General features: G+C 44.4%; 1 protein-coding gene across 4 annotated transcripts in view; it reads left to right on the forward strand.

The window, feature by feature from the left end:
- LOC119965284 (rho GTPase-activating protein 26-like) overlaps positions 1-24,665 on the forward strand; it is a 243,658-nt gene that overhangs the window by 79,537 nt on the left and 139,456 nt on the right. For all 4 annotated transcript variants that reach the window (XM_038795809.1, XM_038795807.1, XM_038795810.1 and 1 more), the window contains exons 4-9: positions 3,854-3,925; positions 8,493-8,594; positions 13,155-13,265; positions 13,839-13,943; positions 23,400-23,529; positions 23,942-24,042. In XM_038795809.1, the coding sequence (XP_038651737.1) occupies positions 3,854-3,925; positions 8,493-8,594; positions 13,155-13,265; positions 13,839-13,943; positions 23,400-23,529; positions 23,942-24,042 (621 nt within the window). The remainder of the gene's footprint in view (positions 1-3,853; positions 3,926-8,492; positions 8,595-13,154; positions 13,266-13,838; positions 13,944-23,399; positions 23,530-23,941; positions 24,043-24,665) is intronic.

The raw sequence follows: 24,665 nt of genomic DNA on the forward strand, positions 1-24,665 counted from the left end.
AAAATGGCAGCCTGATACCGTGAAGGGAAACTGACACACTTGTTGCCATGGATAGATTTGCAATGCAAAGGTATGTGAATAGCACCTGGATGACGCTCCTAGCGCCAGCGGGGACCAGTCTCGATTCTCCGCTGGCGGGAGCACTGAGTCTCCGGAAGTGAGAATCCCAGCCCCTGTCTGCTTTGATTTTACTTCAATATCTGCAAACCGAATTGTTCAAGGAAAAACCTACGGCCACAAATTTCTTTTGTATTGCTCAGGATTGTAATAAGAGAGAAGTTAAGCAATCTTGTGGAAGAGATAGCGGTTGAGTGCTTGTGGGCAGCACGGTAGCATGGTGGTTAGCACAATTGCTTCACAGCTCCAGAGTCCCAGGTTCGATTCCCGGCTTGGGTCTCTGTCTGTGCGGAGTCTGCACATTCTACCCGTGTGTGCGTGGGTTTCCTCCGGGTGCTCCGGTTTCCTCCTACAGTCCAAAGATGCACAGGTTAGGTGAATTGGCCATGCTAAATTGCCCTTAGTGTCCAAAATTGCCCTTAGTGTTGGGTGGGGTTACTGGGTTATGGGGATAGGGTGGAGGTTTGGGCTTGGGTGGGGTGCTCTTTCAAAGAGCCGGTGCAGACTCGATGGGCTGAATGGCCTGCTTCTGCACTGTATTCTGTGAAATACAGTTTGTCTCTGGCGCAGTGATGCTGCCGACAGAGCTCAATTTTTACGCACAGCAACTACAGTGCTTCAAGAAGAAGGCTGACTGCCATCTTCTTAGTGTAAATAGGTTTGGGCAATAAATGTGGACTCACCAGTGTCTCCCATATCCCAAGACCAAAATAAAAATAATGTCCTGTGTCACAGGAGAATGCAGTATCCTTCTACTTCAAGCTGTAAATAGGTATTTAGCTTGATTGTGAAAGCAAAGGTTTGACCTATCAGTGAAAAGTAAATTTGGAGAAATAAGGCTAATGTTGAATTTAAGGTTGCTTTGTGGTCTTGAGACAACAGAAATTATTATGATTTGTATTGTTCGAACTTTGCCTAAGTTTAATATCAGAAACTCATGCTATTATGAAATTAATTGCACCTGGAAAGCTGTTTCAAGTGGTATTCCACAGGGCTCGGTGTTGGGACCACTGCTGTCTTATACATAGCAGTTTTAAAATAATTTGGACTTGAACGTTGGGTGCACGGTTGGGAAATTTGCAGATGACACAACAATTGGCCATGTGGATAGTTTTATCATGTGAGTGTCCCTTTAAGAAAATTTTAGTCTCTTACATGTGACGTGTAGCACATTGGGCTGTGGCTGTGAGGTGAGAGGGGGTTTCAGTTTCCGTTTGACTGCTTTGGACTGCAGAAGGAGAAAGAAGTGTTTCCCTGTTGTTCTGTTTTCATTTTAAAAACTGTTCCAGTAAAAAGCCCATTGGTTGTGGCTAACTGCCGTGGTAACTTTAAAGATTATAGTTGCTTTCCAGAAGGAGTTTGAATCAGCTGGTTGGAAATGGATCAGAATTTCAGGGAAAGGACCAGTACCATTCCAGTGAGAATATAGTGTGCTGGGCCCACCCTTGAAAAGGGGTTTTGATTTAATTGGATTTTGTTATTGAATTGGAACAGCTAAGGGGGGATTCATTAAGTGTTATGTACAGAGATTACTGTAGCGGTGTGGTGTCTTTATGTTTGTAATTGATAAAAATTCCTGCTGTGTTTATATATACATATATATATATATATATATATATATATATATAGATGTGTTAACTACATTCTTAGTATAAATCTTGTTTTGATTAAAGTGTTTAGGAAGTCTGATGAATCACACCTGCAGTGAAGGCTTTAGTACTCATCGTAGCCAAATTCAACATAAAGGTTGTAGGTCAGGTGAACTTCATGATACACTTTGGAATTTCTGAGCCCTGGCCCATAACAGTGTAGAGAATAGCTGTAAGCTCCAAAATGATGGTGAAGTGGGCAGGAAGGTGGCAGATGCCATTCAACTTAGATAAGTGTGAGGTAATGCATTTAGGGAGGTCGAACAGTAAAAGAGAGGGGTTGATGAAGTGAGAGATTTTGGCATTCAGGTGCACAAGTCTTTAAAGGTAGCAATACAGATGGATAAGATTGCAAATTAGGTTTTCCTTCATTGGCAGAGGTAGGAATACAAAAGTAGGGATATAATGATGGAACTCTATTAGACACTGGTGATATCACAACTAAAGTATTGTGTGCAGTTCTGATCACCAGATTACAGGAAGGACATAATTGCTCTTGAGAGAGAGAGAGAGAGAGTGCAGAGAAGATTTACTCAAATGCCGCCAGGTCTGGAGAATTGTAGCTACGAGGAGGGATTGGAGAGGTTGCAGTTATTTTCCTTGGAAAAGGGATTCCTTCACTGTGGTGTGACATATGAACTAGGAGCAGGAATAGGCAATTCATGCCCTCGATCCTGCTCTACTGTTTAAAAAGATCATGACTGTTCTCGTCTCAGCCTTAACTCCACCTTCCTGCCTGTTCTCCATAATCCTTCAGCCCATTATTAATTATAAATCTGTGGATTCCATAGATTCACAACCCTTTGAGAGAAGTAATTTCTCCTAATCCGTTTTAAATCTGCTACCCCTTATCCTAAAACTATGACTTCTCGTTCTAGATTGCCCAACAAGAGACAACATCTGCTCTACATCTTCTTTGTGAATACCTTGTATCATATATACCTCAATTAAATCTCCTCTTATTCTTCTAAACTCGAGAGAATATGGCCCTAAACTGCTCAATCTCTCTTCATAATACAGGCTCCTCATCTCTGCAATCAATCTAGTGAACCTCCTCTGAATTGCCTCTAATGCAACTAAATCCCTCCTCAAATAAGGGGACTAAAGCTCCTTCAGATGCGATCTCACTAATGCCTGGTACAGTTGCAGCAACATTTCCCTACTTTTATACTTTTCACAATCACTTTATTGCAGTGTTAATGTAAGCCTACTTGTGACAATAAAAAGATTATTGTTATTATTATCATTCCTTTAGCTATAAATGCCAAAGTTCCATTTGCCTTCCTTTTTACCAGCTGTACCTGTATGCTAGTTTTCTGCGATTCATGCATGAGGACACCCAGATCCCTCTGCACCAAAGCACTCTGAAGTTTCTTTCCATTTAGATAATAAGTTGCCTTCCCATTTTTTCAAACAAAATGGATAACTTCACGCTTATCCAAATTGATCATAGAATTTACAGTGCAGAAGGAGGCCATTCAGCCCATCGAATCTGCACCGGCTCCTGGAAAGAGCACCTTACCCAAGGTTAACACCTCCACCCTATCCCCATAACCCAGTAACCCCACCCAACACTAAGGGAAAATTTGGACACTTAAGGGCAATTTATCATGTCCCAGCACCCAGAGGAAACCCACGCAGACACAGGGAGGACGTGCAGACTCCGCACAGACAGTGACCCAGCCGGGAACTGAACCTGGGACCCTGGAGCTGTGAAGCATTTATGCTAACCACCATGCTACCGTGCTGCCCTGGGGACAAGAAGAAACATCTTTTTACGCGCGGGGGGAGGGGGGGGGGGGGGGGGGGGGGGGGGGGGGAGGGATGAAATTCACTGCCTGAGATGGTGGTGGAGGCAGAGACCCTAAACTATGGGCCATGTGCAGGAAGATTGGATTAGAAAGGGCAGTTGGGTGTCTTTGCGGCAGCATGACAAGATGGACTGAATGGCTCCTTTCTGTGCCGTATCTTTTCTGTGGTTCAGGCAACTTTGTTTGAGAAAAGGAATACCGGTCGTATCTCGAGTCTCACTTCGTATTCTACCTATTTGCACTAATTATAGGATAACTGCTTTGTTTTCATGTTAGATTGAGAATGCTGTTGAGGCCCTCATCAGCCCTTTGGAACGATTTCGGAAGGAGCAGATTGGATCTTCAAAGGTAATCTGCCCAATTCTCTTTGTCCCTTCTTTCCTGCTCCCCACTCCCTTACTTTACTATAAGCAGTACATTTCTGTTGAAGTGATCACTTTCTGTGATTTGACAAGCTCGTTCACTTGTCACAAGCTTCTTCAACGGGTTACCACATGCCAATGAGATTTTGAAGAAAGCAGAGATTTTGCCCCTAGTCACGTGGGATAAATCATTTTATTATGTTGTCTTTAGCTATACTGGATAAGTATAATTTAAAAATTTGCTTGAGGATCTGAAAGAGTCCCTTTACCTCAGTCAGGGTAGTTGCTAATATACAAAATGGTTTAGTGGGAGGGCATGGCTAGTCTTACTGTGATTTTTGGCATTAATTAGAACATGTTTGCTCGCTGGTTGGACTGGTGACGAAGTGCTATCATGTGCAAATCAGCTGGCTAGTGAATGGTACCTGCGACGGTTTGGGAGGACGGTTCCAGTAGGGGGGAGCATCCCGATGCTGGTTTTGGTGGGGGGGGGACACGAGGCGGGGCAGGGTCGGTTCACCCTGATGCGCATGATGTGTGGATGGTGGGCCCTGATATTTGCATGGCGGGTGGGCCTGATATTTGCGCGGCGGGTGGTTGGTTGCCTGCGTGTGGTGTGTGTGGGTCCTCTTGTCCGCCAGTGGTCCTGATCTTCTTGGTGGTGGGTGGGGTCCTGATCTCATTGGGGCCTTTAATGTAACTTTGAGATTGGGGCTCCCTTTAATAACAGCACCCCAATCTCAGAATCCTGATTTTGCCGCCTCCACTCCCAGCTGGCTGTGTGATCCTCTCCAAAATCCTCCTTTGAAATTGCATGGAGTGCTGTTTAATCAGGCAAGGAAAGGCATTTGTGAAGCTAGCGAGTTTCCACACCGCTTTTGATGCCTAATTCAGCACTCTGCAATTTTGGGAAAATTTGTCCCCTCCAGTCTCTGCTTAAGTAAACAACTCTTATGCTTTGTGTTGGATTGGATTGGGTTTGTTTATTGTCACGTGTACCGAGGTACAGTGAAAAGTATTTTTCTACAAGCAGCTCAACAGATCATTCAGTACATGGAAGAAAAGGGAATTCAAGAAAATACATGAGAATACATAATAGGGCAACACAAGATATACAATGTATACATAATGTAATACATAAGCATTGGCATCAGTTGAAGCATACAGGGTGTAGTGTTAATGAGGTCAGTCAATAAGAGGGTCATTTAGGAGTCTGGTGACAGTGGGGAAGAAGCTGTTTTTGAGTCTGTTCGTGCGTGTTCTCAGACTTCTATATCTCCTGCCCGATGGAAGAAGTTGGAAAAGTGAGTAAACCGGGTGGGAGGGATCCTTGATTATGCTGCCCGCTTTCCCCCGGCAGCGGGAGGTGTAGATGGAGTCCATGGATGGGAGGCAGATTTGTTTGATGGACTGGGCGGTATTCACGACTCTCTGAAGTTCCTTGCGGTCCTGGGCCGAGCAGTTGCCATACCAGGCTGTGATGCAGCCCAATAGGATGCTTTCTATAGTGCATCTTTTAAAGTTGGTAAGGGTTAATGTGGACATGCCGAATTATCTTAGTTCCCTGAGGAAGTATAGGCGCTGTTGTGCTTTCTTAGTGATAGCGTCGACGTGAGTGGACCAGGACAGATTTTTGGTGATGTGCACCCCTAGGAATTTGAAACTGCTAATCATCTCCACCTCAGCCCCGTTGATGCTGACAGGGGTGTGTACAGTACTTTGCTTCCTGAAGTCGATGACCAGCTCTTTAGTTTTGCTGACATTGAGGGAGAGATTGTTGTCGTTACACGACTCCACTAGGTTCTCTATCTCCCTCCTGTATTCGGACTCGTCGTTATTCGAGATCCGGCCCACTATGTTCGTATCGTCAGCAAACTTGTAGATGGAGTTGGAACCAAGTTTTGCCACGCAGTCGTGTGTGTACAGGGAGTAGAGTAGGGGGCTAAGTACGCAGCCTTGCGGGGCACCGGTATTGAGGACTATTGTGGAGGAGGTGTTGGTGTTCATTCTTACTGATTGTGGTCTGTTGGTCAGAAAGTCAAGGATCCAGTTGCAGAGTGGAGAGCCAAGTCCTAGGTTTTGGAGCTTTGATATGAGCTTGGTTGGGATTATGGTGTTGAAGGCGGAGCTGTAGTCAATAAATAGGAGTCTGATGTAGGAGTCCTTGTTTTCGAGATGCTCTAGGGATGAGTGTAGGGCCAGGGAAATAGCGTCTGATGTGGACCGGTTGCGACGGTATGCGAATTAAGGTGGGTCAAGGCGTTCCGGGAGTATGGAGGTGATGCGCTTCATGATCAGCCTCTCAAAGCACTTCATTACAACTGACGTCAGGGCCACCGGGCGCTAGTCATTGAGGCATGTTGCCTGGTTCTTCTTGATGGTGGTCTTCTTGAAGCAGGTGGGGACCTCGGAGTGGAGTAGGGATAGGTTCAAGATGTCTGTGAATACCTCTACCGTCCGGGCCCGTCGCCTTCCGTGGGTTCACTTTCAGGAAGGCCGATCTGACCGGAAACTGTGATGGTGGGTATGGGTGAGTTATGGGTTGCTGGGGCACTCAACAGCAGATTGTTGGTTACCTGCTCAAACCGAGCATAGAATGCATTAAGTTCATCGGGGAGGGGTGCGCTGCTGCCAGAGATACTGCTCGGCTTCGCTTTGTAGCCCGTTATGTTGTTTAGTCCTTGCCACAACCGCCGAGAGTCTGTCTGTGACTCTAGCTTAGTTTGATATTCTCTCTTGGCATCTCGGATGGCTTTGCGGAGGTCATACCTGGATTTCTTGTATAGGACAGGGTCGTCTGCCTTGAACGCCTCAGATCTGTCCTTCAGTAGGGAGTCAATCTCGCGGTTGAGCCATGGTTTCCGGTTGGGGAACGTACGTACTGCTTTCTTTGGCACACAGTTGTCCACACATTTGCTGATGAAGTCTGTGACGGTGGTGGCATACTCATTTAAGTTAGTCGCTGAGTTCTTAAATATGGACCAGTCCACTTTCTCTAAGCAGTCACGTAAGAGCTCTTCTGTCTCCTCGGACCAGCACTGCACAACCTTCTTAGCTGAATTCTCCCGCTTGAGTTTCTGCTTGTAAGCCGGGAGAAGGAGCACAGTCTTATGGTCTGATTTCCCAAAATGAGGTCGGGGGATGGAACGGTAGGCACCCTTGATTTTTGGTAGCAGTGGTCAAGAGTGTTGTCGCCCCTGGTAGGACAGGAGATGTGCTGGTGGAATTTTGGCAGTACACTCTTGAGGTTGGCTTTGTTGAAGTTTCCGGCCACAATGAACAAGACTGTGTACAGTTCATCCAGCGCCTTCCTCACTTCTGCCTGGGGTGGGATGTAGACCGCTGTGATAATAGCTGAAGTGAACTCGCGTGGAAGATAGTATGGGGGGCACTTTACGGTCAAGTATTCCAGGTCTGGGGAGCTGTAGGTCGCCAGGGTCACCACATCCAAGCACCAGGAGGAGTTGATGAGGAGGCAAACCCCTCCACCCTTCGCTTTGCCTGAAGATGCCGTGCGGGTCGCCCGGTGAATAGAGAAGCCTTCAGGTCGTATGGCACGGTCCGGTGAGGCGGGGGTGAGCCATGTTTCCGTGAAACAGAGCACACAGCAGTCTCTTACTTCCCTCTGAGAGGTAAGTCTGGCGTTAAGTTCATCCAGCTTGTTTTCAATCGCTTGGACGTTTGCCAGGAGTATGATGGGGAGAGGGGTCTTGAAACCGTGTTGCATCAGTCTAACCTGCAGACCGCTGCATTTCCCTCGCTTCCTCGGTCGGCGGGGTTCAGGGTGCTAGCAGGGTCCAGGGCGCTGTTTACGTTTCCGGGGTCGCGTCTGGCAGGGTCCCGGGCGCTGGTTGAGGTAAAGGGGTTGCTGGGGGGGGCGAGTTTGCGATCCGGATGGGTCCCGGCATTCTGCGGGCGCGGGAATACCTTGCAGCGTGTTCGGGTCCTCGGGTGCGGTGTCCGTTGTTTCTGGGGGCCTGGGTCGTGGGCAAGTTGGGCTAGGTCCCATGGTCTGTTCCCTCGCTGGGCACTCCTGGGGTCGGATCTTGAAGTCGGCACGGTGGGGCCTCCATGTGGATTTTTCTTTCTTCCATCACCAGGTAGGTCGGGTTGCTGGGCGGGCCTCTCTGGGTCGCTGGGTGGGTCTCTCGGGGTCGCGTTGGGCCGGGTCTTGCCGTCGGGGGTCGGGTCGGGAGCTCCGGGGACTAGGCTGGGCGATCTGGGGCTGGCGTCGGTAGTTAGGCCGGGTTTGGAGCTCCGAGGCCCGGGTTGGCTCCAAACTGTGTAGTTTTATAGCTGTGTAAATAAAGCAAAGTTACTCGGGTTCTCTATCTTGGATCTTACAATATGATCCCTTGTTTTGGTAGGCACTGGAAACAGTCTAATTCTGTGTGCCATGGCCATCCATTAATAACTAAACATCTCTATCAAATCTTCTTGTGCTGTCCTCTTCTGTCGAAAAATAATAAACTGAATGTTTTTGCTTGATTACTCGAAGGTTGCCATTGTTAAATTAAGATGTTTCATTCACTCCTATTTTTTTTCTTATGAAGGAAGCAAAGAAGAAATATGATAAGGAAACAGAAAAGTATTGCAGTGTACTGGAAAAACATTTAAATCTTTCATCAAAAAAGAAGGATTCTCACCTTCATGAGGTAATTATTTCCCCCAGCATTTTACTGAAACTGATTTTAAATCTGGAATCTTGGAATAGTTTTGCTCTACATCGGCCTAGTTTAACACTGTAAACGTCATTACTGACAATCCTGTATCGATCCTTTGGCATCGGATGTATATGTGCCAGATTTGATTAACCTGCCAACATTGTCTAACTCTGTACCTTGTTAAGACAGCCCTCCTGTAAGTGAACAGTTCATGATTTAACGAGCTGGAGTACATACCACAGCACAAAAGCAGAATTTTAGTCTCTCTCTAGGTGCCATGCCCTAACGTTAATAAAAATTGTGTTTGTCACGTGCATGAGACCTGCAGAATAGAACAGAGACCAATGCAGATGGTCTATGGTTCCCACTGAACTAAATGAATTTCTTCCAAGGCTTTTGAACATACAGAATTCCTCCTCCTTCTCATTTTATTTATTTTTTATCCTGTTTCTGTTTGAAATACTTATTAACGATCATCTTCATTTTACTAGATGCTGCTATAAGCAGCCAGCATTTAATTTTGATAAAGTAAAATTTCCAATTTGATGTTTTTGACAAAAAAACAATGTTTTATCGTCATAAATAATTTGCTTAACTGTCATTCCTCAAATATTCCAATCAGTGTTAATTTACTCTACAAGTTATTGTGTGTGTATCAGAGAAACCTAAAAACAATAAACTCTATCTATAGTGATAGCAAAACTTGATTATATTTTAGATTTCCCATTTTCATTGTTTTTCTTTACTTCTAAATTATTGATAATTGTGCTATTTATCCCATGCTCGTGGAAATGTCCCAGCACTTTTAAGATGTAGGATGATATAGGTGCAGAATTCAGACAGAGGGACTGTGAGGTTCTTGAGCAGTTTGACATAGGGAGTGAGGAGGTACTGGAGGTACAGGTGGACTTAAAAGTGGACAAATCCCCAAGTCCGTATGAGTTGCATCCCAGGCTGCTCTGACCCAAATTTTTTATTCCTCTCTGGCCACAGGGGAGGTACCAGAGGACTGGAGGACAGCTAATGTGGTTGTCCTTTTCAAGAAAGGTGGTGGAGATAAACCAGGGAATTACAGACGAGTGAGTCTCACATCAGTGGTAGGGAAACTATTGGAGAAAATTCTGAAGGACAGAATCAATCTCCCCTTGGAGAAGCAAGGTTTGGTCGGCGACAGTCAGCATGGCTTTGTCAGAGGGAGGTCATGCCTAACAAATGTGATTGATTTTTTTTGTGGAGGTGACAAATTGTGTAGATGATGTAGTTTATATGGATTTCAGCAAAGCTTTTGACAAGACCCCACATGTGCGACTGATAAAAAAGATAAAAACATGGAATCCAGGGTAACGTGGTAAGTTGGATCCAAAATTGGCTTAATGATAGGAGACAGAGAGTGGTCATAGAAGGCTGTTTGTGTGACTGGAGGCCAGTGTCTGGATGAAGTCTAGAAATGTCAAAACATTCAAGGCTATGGACCAAGTGCTGGGAAGTGGGATTAGTGTAGATTTAGGGTAGCCTTTTGTCATTGCAGGTTGATGGTCTGAAGGCCCTCTTTACTGTATGATTCTATGCTTCTAACCTATATTTAAAACAAAACTTGTAACTTCCTTTGATAGAATTGAATGAACTGTGTACACGTAAATTGTGAGTGGAATCCCACTGTCAGTAGTAAGGTGATAACATGTTTCATATTTCTCAAAGCTTGTGCAGAGTTTCAGGAACCATTTGCAGATCAGGTTGGTTTCCCAAACAACCTATCTACTTGGAAAGAATCTGATTGTTTTTATTATTTTAAAGTACTCAATTATATCACCTCAAAGTCTACACTTTTCCAGAGCAATACACTCTAGTTCCCAAATCCTGTCCTGAAATGTAAGGGGTTTTTAAAGCTATAAATTGAGACCCAACGCTGGACCTTTTCCAGTGCCTCAATACCTCCTGCCATGTGTGTGTGTGTGTGTGTGGTTGGGGGTGGGGGTGGGGGGGAGGGGGGGGGGGGGGGGGGATAGCCTTGGATGATCATGCTGTATTTGTCTAAATTAAATGACATGACTAGATACACCTGCACAATTTCAGTTCATCTAAGGTCCTAACCCCAGGCCATGCTCAAGAACCTGCCAACAGTAAACTTGTGGACTGTTGCTCTAATACTTCATCCATACCATTAATAACGATGTAGAGCAGTGGATTCTTTTAGCACAACACCAACTTGCATTTAAATGGTGCCACTAACATCCCAAGACACTACACAGGAGCATTATCAAACAAAATTTGAAGCCAAAGCACATATTCGAACAGTTGACAAGCATTCTAAAGGTATGTTTTAAGGAATATCTTGGAGGAGAGGGAAAGGATGAAATTTCAGAGCTCAGAGCCTTGGCAGTTGTAGGTTCGGCCTCCAATGGTTGAGTGAAGGAAATTGGAGATGCCCAAGAGATCAGAATTGGAATAATGCAAAGTTATCAGTCTACAGGGATGGGGAGGGGTGAAATAATTGGAGAGATTTCAACATGAGAATTTTTAATTCAATGCATTTCTAGACTGGGTGCCATTGTAGGTCAGAAATCACAGGATAGATGGGTAACTATTTTCCATATGGCTGCTGTCATAATGAATCATTATATTTTCTACATGAATGCGATACATTCAAAATTTAACCTCTAATCCCACAGGCACAACTGAATTTATCAGTCTTTTGTGTGACATTTTATCAAGGGATTTTTGAAATCCAAAATATGTGGTACCTAGCAAAGTGATGGCCAGTAGAAACCTCTTACTAGGCGCAGGTGTACTGTGGGGTCACTTTTAGCACCGTACACTAATTTTAGCAGGAACACCCTCTGTATACATTCAGAATACAGGTATCTTTCCTTATCTTAGCACAATTTGGTATTTCAGGAAATTAAATGCTCCATAATCAATATACACTTTCTCGGCTTTTCATCTTACTATTTCTACCAAAAGGTGCACAAAAATAGTTAAATTAAAAATATGCATATATCATGTGAAAAAATTAAGGCGTGAATTTATATAGTTTCTTTCATGACCACCATATTTTCATAGTGCTTTGCAACCAATAAAGTACTTTTGAAGTGTAGTCACTGTAATATATGAAACGCTGAAGCCAGTTTGTGCACAGCGAGTTCCCACAAGCTTCAATATCATAATAAAACAAGGCAATATTATTTGTGATTTTGATGTTTGAGGGATAAACAGACTGGGACACTGGGGATAGGTGACACTATGTGGATATGATCATTAAGATCACGTGCCAAGAGATGGTGATCTGTTACTCATTTTCAAAATTAACTTACACCCTAAGCAGCTAGCCACATCTGGACTCCAAATTAGCCAACTGATATCACATTGAATTCCATCTTCCATAATTCTGCAAAATTCACTTAATCTGTTTCTTTCTAACTTGCTCCTCCCATCCATCCAATTAGCTGTGCCTCCTAATTTAGTGTAATCTGCAAATGTGGGTCTAAAGCTCTATTCCTCCAGCTATATTATTAATATAGAACATACAGTGCAGAAGGAGGCCATTCAGCCCATCAAGTCTGCACCGACCCACTTAAGCCCTCACTACCACCCTATCCCCGTAACCCAATAACCCCTCCCAACCTTTTTGGTCACTAAGGGCAATTTATCATGACCAATCCACCTAACCTGCACACCTTTGGACTGTGGGAAGAAACCGGAGCACCCGGAGGAAACCCACGCAGACACAGGGAGAGTGTGCAGACTCCGCACAGTTAAAAAATGTTAGTGTACCCAGTTCATTTTTTCCAATTAAGGGACAATTTAGCGTGGCCAATCCACCTACCCCACACATCTTTGGGTTGTGGGGGCGAAACCCACGCAAACACTGGGAGAATTTACAAACTCCACACGGACAATGACCCAGAGCTGGGATTGAACCTGGGACCGCGGCGCCATGAGGCAGCAGTGCTAACCCCTCGTCACCATGCTGCCCTTGTGCCACCATGCTGCCCTACACTAAGGACAAGTACAGATCCCAGGAAATACCATTTGAAGCATTAACACCAGTCAGAAAATTGATCTTTTCCCCCTGCTTTCCAGACTCTGAAACAATTAGAAGATTTCCTCCGGTACTCTACATTTTCAATTTATTAATAACTACAAATGTGGAACTTTATCACATGCTTTCTGAAGGTCCATTCAGACAATATCCTTGGCTATTTCCCTTTCTGCTGTGATAGAAATTGTCTCAAAATGTTCAGTTGGATTAGGTTTACTTGACTTGTCTCTCTAAAATGCAAGCTGACTACTTGTTTAAGTACTCTGTCATTGTCATTGCGGATTGAATAATGCAACTCCTTAACACCTGATAAATTGACAGGTCTGTAGTCATCTGGTTTCTCTTGCACTCCTTTCTTAAGTAACAGGGTGAATTTACATTAAGAATCAAGTCCTAAAACTAAAATGTGACTCTACTTTGTTGTTGACAACTAAATTTCTGTTGGTATCTGTTCTGTATTGGATCCTGAAGTCAATTTTGGTTTCCAGAAAGACTTTTGCTTTGATTTACAGGCAGATAGTCAGGTTGATGTCGTCCGCCAACGTTTCTACGAAGTCTCACTGGAATACGTATTTAGAGTGCATGAGGTCCAAGAACGAAAGATGTTTGAGTTTGTGGAACCAGTAGGTGAACGCTTTAAATCATACTGGCTCTCGTAGAACTGATCGCAGCTTTATTATATCTCTTAAATGTCTTTGCTCGGGGCTCCTAGTGCTCTACGATTCCAAAACCACCGATTTTCTCTTCCCACCAGTAATTTGGTTTAAATGAGTGTTCCAAATTTGAATGTCTGTATGCCACCAATTTTCAATTCCCATTAATTTGCAACTTGATAATTCACGTGGTTCATAGATTTGTTAGTTTTTCTACTCTTGTTATCAAATCTTATTGATTTTGAGATCCATAGATAGTAACTTTATAGAACTGTCTATCCAGCCGTTGAGCATCTGGTCCTCTGTTCAATCTATCTGATTACATGCAATTTCAAATATGTAAATATTTCCAATCATTTATCATGGTTTAATGTGCCAGTGAATTGAGGGCACATTGCTCAATGTGACATTAACTGACTACTGTGAATCCTTGAACATGTTGACCAGTAGCCAAATTAAAGGTATATATTCAGTGGAGTATGATATTTGATGAAGGCAACTTATTCATGGTTTATGACTGCATTGCTTGACATTGTTTTACAGTTGCTTGCATTCTTACAAGGACTCTTCACATTTTATCATCATGGGTATGAACTGGCAAAGGACTTTGGACATTTTAAAACACAGCTTCAGATCAGCATTCAGAATGTAAGTAATGGGATAAATTTACCCCACAGACAAAACTGTTGAGAAAATTGATGCAATAATATTTTGCCTGCAATTCGTTTAATGTTTCAATAATTCTTTGCATGTTTGTGCACCCAGTTCAAATGAATGAAAGTCGCCACAGTCCCAGACAACCATAGGCTGCTCTTTGTGTGAGAGAGAGAGCTGACTGGTGGTGATTTAACCTGAGGGTCACCACACCTCAGGCGAGGGACAAGGTCGAGAAGGCGAGCCCTCATGGTAACCTCAGCCAGTCCGGGAATTGAACCCGTGCCGCTGGCGTCGCTCTGCATCGTGAACCAGCCGCTCAGCTAACTGAGATAAACAACTTCCCGCCCAAATGGATAAGTAGCCATCGCAACAAGTAAAAGTAAAAGGAGGAAATTATTCCTGTTAAATCTCTGCATTCTATTTGGAGTTGCTGCCAATCTAGCAAGGAATCAATCTCCCACAATTGCTTACAAAAACTGAAAATACCTGACAATCTCAGCAGGTCTCATGGTATCTGTGGATAGAGAAGGGAGCTAATGTTTTGAGTCTGGATGACACTTTGTCAAAGCTTTATTCCCACAACCGCCTTTTTTTTTTACATGCTTCAATACGTTCCTGCCTAGTAGTCAAATTGGAAACCCCAAGTCATCCTCTGTATAATTTATTCCCCGATATATTGTGGTGTAGCATAATGACCCCACATGTCATAATGTGTTTGCTATCTTAAGCAATTAAAAATGTATCCACATTTCATTGATGTGTTCTTTGATGTTGTACAACTAAGTAATCTCATTTTATCATTGGCATGTTCAAAGGTGACTTACCGTTGTTGTCTAAAATGCATTTTTCATTCCTATGTCGTGAAGTTCAGTTAGAATACCCTACCAATTGGTAAATTTAGCTAAGCAAAGAGAATAATTGTAATTCTTAATTGCAACTATTTTGAATTTTCTTTGCATGTACCTGTTTGGAAAAGATATCTGAGTGTATGAGTGAGGAACCTAGGTGTTAATTTCACCCCAGTCACTGTTCAGAGTCTGTAGATTTCATATTACTTTACCTTTCATCAGATAGCTCTTATACTATCTGAAAAGATCTCAATTTTTTGAGCTGCCTATACTGATTCCGAGGACAGAAATTTACACTCCCCCCCCCCCCCCCCCAAAGACGGGGCTATTTCACGTTTGGACTGGGAAGGCCTTGGGCAGGAATCCTGCCCTTTCATTGATTAATACCCAGTAGTGGCCATTCTGAGGGCCTTTTCCAGTCCAGCTTCAATATTTTGGCTGGTAGCTGCGGGTAGAATAGGAAACTGAAAAAAAAACTTTTGGTTAGGGGTAGGGGTGGAAGTAGGGCACCTCAATCTGAAGTCCCCTTGAGAGTTGGGGTACAGTCTCCTCTGGGACCTTAGAGCTCCGGGCACCTACCCTCCTGCCATGAACTACCTCCCGGCGCAGCGATTTCACCCTTCCCAACCCTCAGAATCCCCTCCCTTCCAATCCCTGGGACTTATTTTTCCAAAGATTCTGGGACTTTGTTCCAGGTCGAGCACTGCAGTACCACTTCTGGCATTTGCAGCACTGTGGCTGGCCGGGTTGCAGAGCTTTTGGCCAAGCTGATCTGCTGATAGGTCTCATGGATGGGACTTCCTTGCAAGGGCAGATTGAAGTTCCGCCCACTGGCGGTTAATGCTAAGTGAGTGTTAAACGGTAGTGAACTTTTGAGAGTTGGTGGTACAGGTTACGCGCCAACTCTCAGGATGTTAAGCGCTGATTGCTCACCAAGTCCTAAAAGTCCTACCCCTGATATTGATAGCAAACCTTCTGATTGAACTGTTCATAACAGGATGACCATCAGTCTACAAAAGGAGGTAATCTAATGATTAGTTGAAAGTACATTAGTCTATAGTTCAGCAATCTGAGCAGTTGGAAATACTACAACAAAACAACAATGCATCACTCATTTATAAACATAGATTCTAGATAACTGCAATCTTTCTACTGTCTCAAACCAGAAAAAGATCAACTTATTACTTTTTAAAAATATACTTTGCAGATCTAAGTAGCTAATCATATTTTCTTCAAATTCCCTGAGGCAAGCTTATGTAAACGCTGGGAATGCTGGAAAGCTGAAATAAAAGCAGGAAATGTCCTAAATACTCAGCAGTTCATAAGAACGTGTGGAGGGTGAAACAGAGTTAAAGTTGATGATGTTTTATCATGTAAAATATTCCTTGGGGTAACAGTTACGCTCTTTCAATACTCCATTTTCAGAATGTTGTTTATTCTTTTATTTTCAGTTGAGAAATACATCTCAGTGTTGTTTCTTTGAGACCCTGCTATCACTTTCTTCAACACTTGTGTTTGGTGATTCTAGAATGAAATTAAACGGTAGGGAATAAGTTGCGAATTTTAAGAACACAAGAACGTAATTATTGATCTTTGTCATTGAAGCCACATGGGAAGTAAAAGTGGTACCATTTAGTCCAACTTGTGTTCAGACTTGTTACTAAGCCTCGGGTATAGGATTAGCATGTGGAAAATTTACAAGCCTTTCAGCTTGTTCTTCAATCTGTGAAAAGAGGGAAGTCCACTGAGGTTTATCACCTGAAGAGGTTCTTTCTGATCTAGACATTTAATCTGGAAGGAATAATTTCATTAAACAACACTTTTTTCATGAATAATATTCTACATTTATGAAATCTGCAGCTCTTGTGCTGTTCTATGTGGTAGAATTGCTAACCAAAGAAGTTTGGAACAGGCGTGTCTGCACACAGCCGTAAAATTGTATGGAAAATAATATTTTCCCAATACTACAGGTGTGGTTTAACGGAAATGAAGCAGAGTCCCATGTTGGGAGCATTCATTCAGGTGTTTCCCGGCGTTTGCTGTGCCAAGACAACCCTGCTATTAAATGGGATTCTGCTGCACTTAATAATAATATTCTTTATTATTATCACAAGTAGGCTTAAATTAACACTGCAATGAAGTTACTGTCAAAATCCCCTCGTCGTAAAACTATTTGGGTACACTGAGGGAGAATTTAGAATGTCCAAATTACCTAACAGTACATCTTTCAGGACTTGTGGGAGGAAACCGGTGCACCCCGAGGAAACCCATGCAAACACGGGGAGAACGTGTAGACTCCGCACAGGCAGTGACTCCAAGCCAGGAATCGAACCATTTCCTGCACTAACAAGGCGCCTCAGTCTCCGAACCCCCCCCATCATGGCCCCCCCGGAGCCCCCCAATGCCCCAACTTATAACTGAGGGGGTCCTCAAACCTCCCATTTCCCACCTCAAAAGGGCACAGCGACCCCGGGCCCAATCCTCTGTGCAGGCAAAATGTCGTCCAGGCACCTTGGCACTGCCAGCCTGGCACTGGCAGTGCCCCTGCTAACCCTGATTCAGTTAGATCTGCTGTCTTGGGTAACTCTGGCAAGAGCATATTCAAGTGAGCCTGACTGCACACTTGAATATGCAAGTCTGGATCATGACCTCAATATGTGGAATCCAGATCTCAATCCCTCGCGAGATCTCGGTAGATCACACGCGGCGTGACGAGGTTGGTGAAATTTACCGGCTTCGTTGCACTCTGAGTCCAGCGCAGCGAGGCCAATAGATCGCGGCCTACATCATGAGACATCCTACGACAGTTGCGGTACATAGTTTCATCCATATGTTGCACCTATTTATCTTAAGCATGTAGAGATTCCTCTATTCACAGTCAAATCTTAGGACAACGCCCTTCTAGCATGTCCCTCCATTCTGCTAAATCATAACCTGATTACTTCAGTTGCTTTGTATCCCATGATCCCTGTAGCTAACAAAAATCTTTAAATCTTCGTCTTAAATTTTAATTGACCCAGCATCCCCAACCTTCTGCGCAGGAGAGTTTTTGATTTCTTCTCGGCTTTGTGTGGAGAAAACTGCTTCCTGATTTTACTCCTAAATGTCCTCATAATTTACCTCTGTAAGCCATGATACCACCATTGTGATTTATCTGCCCCGTACCCTCTTCAATGTCAACATACCTCTCCTGAGGCGATGTGCCTAAAACTGAATGCAGCACTCCAAAAGTGGCCTATACAAATGTCTGTAGGAATGATGGGTGCAATTTAATTTGGTGGCAGGATTCTCTCCCGCCAGGTGGAGAGAACTATGTGTCGCCTACTTTCAGGAAGATCTATTGCAATACATTCCCCTCTAAACCACAAGCCATCCTGACTTGGAACTTCATTGCTGTTCCTTCACAGTCACTGGGTCACATCCTGGAAGTCTCTTCCAAACAGCACTTTGGCTGTAGTTACACCACATGGACTGCAGTGGTTCAAGTGGTTAACTACTACCTGGGAAATGAACTGCAGAATGGCTGTCACATAATTTGCTTAGCTGAAACAGGAGCAATATGTTTTGACGTTCTCTCTGTCTGTTTGCAATAGGCAAGGTACTGACCATACCCAAACTGCTTGCAAAAACTCAAAAAACAGTGTCCAACATTAGATGTAATTCCGCGATTAGACAACTTTTGCTAAAGAATCCTGAGTGTGTGAAGAATGACACTGACAACCAATTTAAATGGTTCCAGGGATTTGCCTTGAATTTTGCATCTGGAACGCCATTCCAAATATTTGTATTCACTTCTCCTAATTTAAAGTAACATTCAAGATTTTCCTTTCAGAAACATAGAAAACATAGAAAATAGGAGCAGGAGGAGGCCATTCGGCCCTTTGGGTTTTCTCTGCAATTCATTATGATCATGGTTGGTCATCCTAACTCAATAGCCTGATCCCATAGAAAATAGGAGCAGGTTTTGATTCCATTCCTTTATATATCTCCTTAAGATCACCCCTCAGACTTTAAAAAAATAAATTTACCGTACCCAATTATATTTTTTCCAATTAAGGGGCAATTTAGCATGGCCAATCCACCTACCCTGCGCATTTTTTGGGTGTGGGGGTGAGACCCACACAGACACTGGGAGAATGTGCAAACTCCACACGGACAGTGACCTGAGGCTGTGATCAAACCCGGGTCCTCGGTGCCGTGAGGCAGGAGTGCTAACCAGCGCGCCACCGTGCGGCTATACCTCTCCGACATTTTGGCCGGAATTTTCCTTCCATTCATGGCAGTGGGATTATGCAGTGAATGGGAGATTTGGCTGAGCGCCAGATTTTCTGCCCACACTAGCAGCGTTAGCGGGCGGACCTAAAACAGAGAATCCTGGCCTTTATATCTCGGTCAAAGCCTAGGGGCAGGATTCTCCATATAGTGATGTCGGAAACGCGATTGGGCAGAGAATTGCATATGGATCGGAAACCGTGGCCGGCGCCGGTAACCCAACAGAATGCCATGCTCCGGTGCCTTGACAGCGGTGTTAATGCAGTGTAAACGACGTTGGCATATCATTAACGGGCCTGACCCAGTATTTTCCAGGGCTCCCATGATGCTCCACCTCCATCTGGAGGAATCACCGACGGTGAGGTTCACTTGTGGTTTTAAAAATCGGGAAACAGGCCGTGGCTGGTGATGGAGTGGGAGGAGGTAGGACAGATTCTAAGGCGCAACCGTGGGCTGCTGTTTGGGCGCTGGTAGGGTTGGCTGGGGGGGGTCTTCTCCCAGGACCATGGGCACGGACCGCCATTGCTGCAGCCTGCAAGGCAGCCCCACCTTGCTGCTCACCCCACTGACTGTCCATTTGGAGAGGGACACGTGGCGGCAGGGGCTGCAGTGCATGCCGGGGCCACGGTGTAGCCCATTGGATTTGGTTGGGTACAGGGGTATGCACCATGCTAGCATGTCTGCCTTTCACTCGTTGCAGACTTCGGAATGGTAACCTTTATACAAGCCGCCGTAGCCTTGGGGGAAGTGCTGAGGCTGTACGAGTATTAACTGCTCAGGGAGGATCCTGCAGCAGTGGAACCTGCCCCAGAGGAGCAAAGGCCAGCCAGTGAGGATGGAGAGCCAGCCTCCCAGCAGGTGAAGAAGGAGATGCCTATTGGGCGAGATCCAGAGTTACATATTTAAGCGAGCCTTTAGGCTCATTTAAATGTGTCAGTGCCTGATGCTTTCGAGATCTGGGAACGAACGCTTGTGCCTGGGCGATCTCGCCATTGTGCCATTTAACACTGGTCCAGGTGGAATAGCACCTGTCGGGAGGTCTCCCAGCTCATTGAAAGCCCCTGCGTGGTCGTGCTCTGGACAGGGTGGTACCCTGGCGCTCATGCTAGCACCCGGGCACCTTGGCAGTGCCACCCGGGTACCCAAACAGTGCCACTTTGGCACTACTCGGGTGCCCCATTGCCAGGGTCCCTGTGCCAGGGATCAGGCCATGGATTGCCCTGCCCTAAAGGGGTGGGTGCAGGGGGGCTTGAGGACCCCCTGAGAGGTAAGTTGGGGCACTGGGGAGGCTCCAGATGCCGCGCTGGGAGAGTCCAGGCTGGGGGGTGGGGGACATCGAGAAGGCATTTTAAAATGGTTGAGCTCATTAGTGCAGGAAGTGAGGTAAGTGCGGCCTCGGCAGGGGGTCCCATCGTGCAAAACGTCTCGTTACACGCATTAAATCGCGTCCGTTCTTTTCCACTTCATTTATTGCTATTTAAAATGGTTCGTGAATATATGTAGTAACCATTTTTTCTTCATATGTGCATGCACTATTTTATATATAGCCTGTATTAAATTTTACTCATATTTTGTTTAATTCATGCTGTAATTTCTGGGCTTTCTCCTTTGATTCTGCTGTCCTACATAATGTGGTATTGTCTGTAAATTTAACCAATTTGCAGTAAGTTTGATTTCGGAGTCATTGATGTAAATTAGAAACAGTTGTGGTCTCAATGCTAAGGCCGAGGGCATCCAAGTGAATGTTCCACTCCCGCAGCCTGACATGACTCCTCTAACAAGTGTCTGTTGTTTTCTACCATGTAGCTAATTACTTACACATGCCCAGGTTTAGTGTGAAACCCTGTAGCTATGAACTTAATTAATTGCACTTCAAGTGGGGTGTAGTTGTATGTGCTTTCCAAGTCTGAACATCAGTACAGTAGAATTTACCACAATTACTTGGCATTTCTAAAGTGAAATCAAGTAAGTTGTTTTGAAATCATATTTACTACTGTTTACCAAGTTCTCTCGAATTGTTTTTCTTTCCCCCTTCTCCTTGCTGCAAGTAATGATATATTGATGAAGAAAACTATTGAAGGAATGATTACCTTGTTCATATGGGGAGGGAAGTTGGCCCGAGTTAGAAAGGTGTTGCTGCAGATGGGAAGGCAAGCAGGGGGTTTGGCTCTTCCGAACCTGATGTATTATTACTGGGCGGTGAATGTGGAGAAGGTGTAGAGCTGGGCCAGAGGGGTTGATTCTCAGTGGGTCAGAATGGAAGAGAGTTTGTGTAGAGTGTCGGGATGGAAGGCATTAGCACCAGTGCCACTCCAGATGGCACCGGGGAAATACTCAGGGAGTCCGGTAATAATAGCTTCATTGAGAATTTGGAGGCAGTTTCGCCAATACTTCGGGTTGGGGACAGGGTCAAGGAAATACCAATTCGGGGAACCACAGATTTGAGCCAGGGAAGTGGGACGGAAATTTTCGGAAATGGGAGAAGGGGATTAAGACACAAAAAGATTTGTTTCTTGGGGGTCGGTTTGCAGGATTGAAGGAGCTGGAAGCGAAGTATGGGCTGGAGCAGGGATAAATGTTTAGATACATGCAGGTTCAATATTTTGACAGGAAGGAGATAACGAACTTCCCAGTGGAGCCAGCCTCCACATTGCTGGAGGAGGTGCTGACGACGAGGGGACTGGAGAAGGGGGTAGTGTCGACGGTTTACGGGGCTATTTTGGAAGAGGAGAAGGCACCACTGGAAGAGATCAAAGCAAAGTGGGAGGAACAGTTGGAGAGGGTATGGAGGAGAGGCTCTGGTGTGAGGTGTTCCGGAGTGAACGCCTCCACCTCGTGCGCGAGATTGGGTCTGAAAAAGCTGAAGGTGGTATATAGAGCACACCTCACAAGGGCGAGGATGAGCCGGCTCTCTGAGGGGGTAGAAGATGTGTGAACGTTGTGTGTGTGTGTGTGTGTGTGTGTGTGGGGGGGTGGGGGGGGTGGGGGGTGGGGGGGGGGGGGCGGGGGGGGGGGGGGGGCGGGGGCACAAATCACGTTCATATGTTTTGATCCTGTACAAAGCTGGAGGACTATTGGAAGGAGATTTTGAGGGTAATCTCTAAAGTGGTGCACGTGAAACTGGACCTGGGCCCTAGGGAGGCCATATTCGGGGTGTCGGACCAGCCGGGGTTGTAAACGGATGCGGAGGCAGATGTTGTAGCCTTCGCCTCGTTGATCGGCCGAAGGCGGATCCTGTTGGGATGGAGAGCAGCCTCTCCACCCTGTGCCCTGGCGTGGTGGGGGGATCTGTTGGAATTCTTGACTCTTCAGAAGGTTAAGTTTGAACTGTGGGGAAGGATGGAGGGGTTCTACAATTCATGGACATTATTCATTATGCACTTTCAAGAATTGGATAACATCGAACATTAGTTGGGTGGGGGGGAGTTGGGAAGGGTTGAGGGAGGGGGCTGTATGTGTTAATGGTGACTCTGGGTGATTCCTGATTCCTTTTTGTTGTTTGTTTATGTTAACATGCGGGCAGTTGTTTGGAGGTTGGTGGGGGGATGGGATTATTGTTGTATATATGCGGATTGACATTATATTCATTACTCTTTATTCTTAATTGTTGGTGGGTGCAAATTTGGGGGAAAATGTGAAAAAGGAGGAGAATAAAACTATATTGTTTTAAAATTAATGAAGAAAACTGTCTTAAATATGACAGAAACACGTTACCATTTTCATCACAAACATTGTCATTGAATATGAAATATGATTAGTCTAGTTTCAATAACCCACTAAATTTGAGTTTATCAAATCATCAAATGGCTATTTTGTGGAGTATTGTAAATTACTTAACCGGAACAATGATTTTATTCAGTAAAGGTGTTCTGAATGCTGCTGAGATTAACCATCTTTTTTTTAAGAACCTCCCGGTTTCTCCAGTGTAAGGTGTCACTCAAATATAAATCTGTATATGTACATGCATGATTAGAGATTGACTCATTAAACTAATTTATATCCTTTGTCATTAATGTCACCACACCTTTTTAGGCACATTGGTGGCAACATATTATAGTAATTTTTTCACTTGAGCCATTATTCTTATGTGATTCTAGTTTATCACCTCAATGTGCTCCCACCAATTTGGATTTTTGTATAAAGTAACCTAGTTTTTAATTCAAAATTCTTCAACCATATGCAATTCAAGCTTGGAATGACAAAGTCTGCACCATAAAAATCATTTAGGTGTGTTCACAGTTCACGGGATTACCATAGAAAAATTTTACACATCCATCATTGGATTTTATTTAAACCTTATTGTCAGCATTACTTCACTATGTTACAGACAAGAAACCGTTTTGAGGGTGCGCGATCTGAAGTTGAATCATTAATGAAGAAAATGAAAGAAAATCCTCAGGAACATCAGAGTATCAGCCCTTACACAATGGAGGGTTACCTCTTTGTGCAGAAAAAAAGTAAGGATAAACATTTATGTTTGTATTTACACACAACCAGTACATTTGAAAATCCTTTCTATGCTTACTGGTATTAAACTGGTTTATTTGGACGGTAGCACAGTGGTTAGCACTGTTGTTTCACAGCGCCAGTGTCCCATGTTCGATTCCCCGCTGAGTCACTGTCTGTGCGGAGTCTGCACGTTCTCCCTGTGTCTGCGTGGGTTTCCTTCCACAGTTCAAAGACGTGCTAAATTGCCCTTAGTGTGCAAAATGTTAGGAGGGGTAGGGGGGGTTATTGCGTTACAGGGATAGGGTGGAAGTGAGAGCTTAAGTGGGTCGGTACAGACTCGATAGGCCGAATGGCCTCCTTCTGCACTGTACGCTGTACGTTTTATGTTCTGTGTTCTAATTTTAAAAATCCACCTTCTAGGTCCGTTTGGATCCAGTTGGGTGAAGCACTACTGCACATATCAAAAAGAAGGAAAGAAAGTTACTATGGTGCCGTTTGACCAAAAAACTGGGGGGAAAATAGTAAGTGGACAGCATGATAGCCTAAATATTCTACTATGAGTCTAAAGGGATGTTGTTGCAATTAAGGCATTGTTCTTTATGTGATAGAATATGCATTTATTAGCATTTCAAAGATACCCTTATAGGATTTATGCCTCTGAGTAGTTTTAGTAACATGTCAATTGCAGGTGCTATTGGTATAGAACTATACAAGTTACATATGGAAGCAAGCTTTTCACTCCATTATGCCTATCTGGTTCCAAGCTTTTCAACTAAAACTATATATTTTAAACCTTTCTATCTTGCCTTTGTTATTCCTTAAAAAACGCATTTCTTTTCAAGGTGTTGTAATCTCTACTTTAATAGTTGTTTGTATTCCACATTCTGATAAATTCTTGGACAAAATAACCTTCTAACTTCCCCATTTGCTGTTCTGGCAATAATCATCAGTTTATGCCTCCTTATGATTTTTGCAGACCTGCAAAATGTTAATGGGCAAGGCGTTCGCCCGATGGGAGGGAAATATCTCACGAGATGTCCAAATTGTATTTTACGCCAACGTAAATGCGTCTCCCCAGGCGTGCACCTAGTGAGCAGATCTCCCAGAGCACCTCAGGCAAGTGCCTAGGGTGAGGGCCATGGTG

The sequence above is a fragment of the Scyliorhinus canicula genome, chromosome 4 (genome assembly GCF_902713615.1).
Source record: "Scyliorhinus canicula chromosome 4, sScyCan1.1, whole genome shotgun sequence".
NCBI lineage: Eukaryota > Metazoa > Chordata > Chondrichthyes > Carcharhiniformes > Scyliorhinidae > Scyliorhinus > Scyliorhinus canicula.